The sequence below is a fragment of the Suricata suricatta genome, chromosome 9 (genome assembly GCF_006229205.1).
Source record: "Suricata suricatta isolate VVHF042 chromosome 9, meerkat_22Aug2017_6uvM2_HiC, whole genome shotgun sequence".
Taxonomy (NCBI): Eukaryota; Metazoa; Chordata; class Mammalia; order Carnivora; family Herpestidae; genus Suricata; species Suricata suricatta.
The window spans coordinates 121,771,197-121,775,226 of record NC_043708.1 but is presented as its reverse complement, the minus strand read 5'-3'; the positions used below and the strand labels follow the sequence as shown (position 1 = coordinate 121,775,226).

Sequence of the window (4,030 nt, the reverse complement as noted above, 5' to 3'; positions counted from 1 at the left end):
CCCCCTCCCCGGGGCTGCTGGCTGGGTCTGTGTTCTGGAGCCCCCTCCCCGCGGCTCCTAGCTGGGTCTGTGTTCTGGAGCCCCCTCCCCTTGGCTGCTGGCTGGGTCTGTGTTCTGGAGCCCCCTCCCCGCGGCTCCTGGCTGGGTCGGTTTTCTGGGCACTGCTTTCAGTATTCTGTTATCGTCTCTCCCGGAACATTCTCTGATGCCAGGTTACCCCCATTAGCATTGATACCCCGGCTCCATGTGTGGAGGAAAGCCAGAGTGCAGGGAGGAAGTTGTGATCGAGGGCAGCGGAAAGTCGCTCGGGCCCAACAAAAGAGTCCCGGCTTCTCTATCTCACTTGGCTGGCAGAGGGCCGGAGGAGAGGGCTTTAGGCCGATCTTTTATCTTGAGTTCTCAGAGCTGGAGCTGGAAGGGCCCCCTCTGCCTGACCAGGATGGATAAGACACTTCTGAGATTCTGCTAGAAACCTAAGCCTCTCATCCCCATCAGAGTGCTAGTTCAAGCTCCCTGCCGCAGTCTTTCTCCACCCCCACCCTCTGGTGTCCCTGGAAAGAGCACACGTGACATGATTTTAATGGAATCTCCTAATTAGCCTAATTAATGAAGTCGCTTAAATACCGGAGAGTGGTCTAGTTTTTCAGAGAATGCCATCTTAGGAAGCCTAAAAACTAAGCCCACCATGTGATTTTCTAGTTGCCTGGCTCTTCCTTGATTGGAGACGTAGTGCATGTCCATGGTAAACAGAATCTTTGAACAGTGCATGGAGTGGATACCCAGCCTCCCAGCCATCCACTTCCCCGGAGACAACTACAGAATTGCTGTGTCTCTAGCAACAGATACGTTTGTGTCTAACATACCTGTAGGACACGTATGTGCACGCATGCCTCTGGCAGCACACAACGTGCACTCGCGTGGGTGGTGTGCATGCACACGCCCATATCACATAGCACACTTACATACCTGTGTGCCTGTGTGGTGTGCACATAAACGGCATTAGCATGTGCATGTTGCACACATACATGTAACATACGCACATAAACGCACGGGTGGATATTTGCTCACATGCTGCACACGTTCTTGTGGTTCACAAGTTAAGCCTTCTAGATGCCTGATGCCACTCCTTGCTTGTCAGTTCACCAGTAGCTCTTGAGTATCCCTTCATCCCGTGTGTGCAGACCTGCCCTGTGCTTTGTAATAGTCGAACACAATCCCATTTGGGCGGGGGTGAGGGGAAAGACATGTAAGCCATCTTGTCTTGGCTGTTACAAACAGTGTGCCATTGAGCGTCCTGTCTTTGCATCTTTGCCACATAGGCAAGGGTGTCTGTAGGACCATTCCCCCGAATTAGAATCTCTGGGTCAGTCAGATGAGCCACTGATTCAGAGGGCCTTGCCCAAAATGCCCTCCAGAGGATGCATCGTTTTGTGCAGGCCCCCGGCCTCCAGGCTGGGACAGGCCAGAATTATCTGCACATATCCAGTCTGCATTGCTCTCTCTTTGCAGCCGGGGCACTGGAATTTCCAGCCTTCCTGAGTGAGTCTTTGGAAGTCCTTTGTCTGAACGACAATCATCTGGACACAGTCCCTCCCTCGGTTTGCCTACTGAAGAGCCTATCAGAACTCTACTTGGGAAAGTGAGTACCCAGCCAGTGCAGCCGCGCTGGCCCTGCCAGCCCGGGGAGGCAGAGTGTCTTGCTCCCATCTGAGGACACAGACACAGGGAGAGAGAAGCCATCTAGGTACCAGGGGACTCTGAGAACCGAGCTTAGTCAAAGAGGTGGTGGCTGGGGGCGGGGGTGGGGGAAGGCTGGGCAGTGATTCCCTGATGCACCTTCACTACTTGACTCAGTGGTCTTGAGGGGAACAGCTCCTTCATCCTTCCATTTACCAGATACTCAACACCAGGCACCGCTGTGGGGAGGGGGTTCAGACAGTGGGCGAAACGATGAAAATATTTTAAAAGTTCAGGTTATGTTGCCTTGTTGAGAAGAGATACTAGTGATCTTTATGGATCATCGCAATACACAGAAGAGAGGCAGACGCTGGGGCAGGAAGTCCAGTTCGAAGCCACAGGGATTTGCAGAAGACAGGGCTCCCCTTCGTACCGCTGGCTCCCCAGGGAGAAAGGCTTTGGAATTACTATTTAAATGCAACGCAAGAAAGCAGGGACCCAAGATGTCAGGCTCGGGGTGCGGGCCCCAGAGGCTGACAGGCTGCTGCGGGGTGTGTGTGTGTGTGTGTGTGTGTTCTCCTACGGTGTGTGTGTGCACACCCTCAGCAATCCTGGCCTCCGAGAGCTCCCTCCTGAGCTGGGGCAGCTGAGCAACCTTTGGCAGTTGGACATTGAAGACCTGAACATCAGCAATGTGCCCACGGAGATCAGAAAGGAAGGTAGGGCTTCCTGAGCACCGCCCCCTGGGAGAGAGGACTCAAGTCCACTTGGGGTGGGAGCAGATTGGTGTAAAATCACCTAGAAAGTAATCATTGCTGAGCACCACAGTATTGCCTCTGCCCACATGACGAAAGCATTGATGGTTGTGTGGGCAGAAAGGATGTTGTCTTTACATCCTTGACTTTGGGACTCCACTTTTGGGGTAATTAGTATCACCCCTTTTCCCCATCAAACCCAGTACTGCTCTCAACTTGCCCATTAGAACACGTGCAAAGTGTTCCTCCAAGACAGGATTCTGCTCGGTGTTCTCATCCACATGCCCACAGCGGCCACCTTCCCCGCCCTGTGATTTTGCGTAGGCCCCAAAGCAATGCTGTCTTACCTGCGTGCTCAGCTGCGCAAAGCAGAGAAATGCAAGCTGATGAAAATGATCGTCGTGGGTCCTCCGCGCCAGGGCAAGTCCACCCTCCTGGAGATCTTACAGACGGGGAGGGCCCCCCAGGTGGTGCACAGCGAGGCCACCATCAGGACCACCAAGTGGGAGCTCCAGAGGCCAGCTGGCTCGAGAGCCAAGGTCAAGGATGGTTGGCGCGCAGAGTCCCCATGGGTGGGAGGGAGTTCTCCAGGGCGCCCTCTGTCTCCTCTCCGGAGAGCCCGGGATTTTCACAGCCTGGCGTCTGGGGCACAGGGTATTTATAGGGGCCGCTGTGTGCTATTTCAAAGTTCCTGCCAAGGGCAGTGAATGATTTCTTAATAATTTCTTAACATGACTTCATAGTTGTTGTGTTACAGTTAAGTTGAGGCTTTGGGCCAGTGGTTCTTAACCTTGGCCATCCCTTAGATTTCTTTGATCGGTTTTGAAGACAGTGGTGGCCAGGCTTCACCACTCCTGGCAATAAGGATTGCAATTCAAATGGCCTGGGGTCACTGCCCCTAAGAGCTGAGACACAGCAGCTCCTGCCCCTCGTGGGGAGGCTGAGAACGCACCCCCTGGAATGAAGGCACTGTCCTGCCTGACACCAGCTTGCCCCCCAAATTCTGAAAAACCTAGTTGTCAAGCCCCTATCTGGTGAACCCAGGAACCATCTTGTTTTGCGTTCAGCATGAGACAAAGGAAAATGAAAATTGCCTTGCACTTGAGTCAGAGAAGAGAGCCTGTAGAAGAATGCAGGGGTAGAATATCCCAGAATATAGAATGCCCAGAATATAGAATGCCGGGAGCAGTAGTTCGGGGGAGGGGCACACACCTGGAAGGCCTCCCTTACCTGTCGCAGGATTTGCAGTCACATGGGGCCACTCAGGGACCCAGGCGCAAGGAGGCTGCTCACGGAAAGCCAAGGGGCACTGGGGCCAGAGGCTGCATGGTTTCCCTGCCCCAGCACCCCAGCACCCGCCCCAGCCCCCGCCCCTGCCCCAGCTCCAACCCCACCCACTGCCCCAGCCCCAGCCCCGCCCCAGGCCCTGCCCCAGTCCCAGCCCCTGCCCCAGCCCCTGCCCCTGCCCCTGCCCCTGCCCCAGCCCCAGCTCCAACCCCCAGCCACTGCCCCAGCCCAGCCCCTGCCCCAGCTCCAGCCCCAGCCCCAGCCCCTGCCCCTGCCCCAGACCCTGCCCCAGACCCCGCCCCTGCCCCAGA

The 4,030-nt window shown here is 55.5% G+C and overlaps 1 protein-coding gene across 4 annotated transcripts in view; it reads left to right on the top strand.

The window, feature by feature from the left end:
* LRRK1 (leucine rich repeat kinase 1) overlaps positions 1-4,030 on the top strand; it is a 123,061-nt gene that overhangs the window by 80,819 nt on the left and 38,212 nt on the right. For all 4 annotated transcript variants that reach the window (XM_029950228.1, XM_029950230.1, XM_029950229.1 and 1 more), the window contains 3 exons: positions 1,510-1,639; positions 2,284-2,396; positions 2,757-2,971. In XM_029950228.1, the coding sequence (XP_029806088.1) occupies positions 1,510-1,639; positions 2,284-2,396; positions 2,757-2,971 (458 nt within the window). The remainder of the gene's footprint in view (positions 1-1,509; positions 1,640-2,283; positions 2,397-2,756; positions 2,972-4,030) is intronic.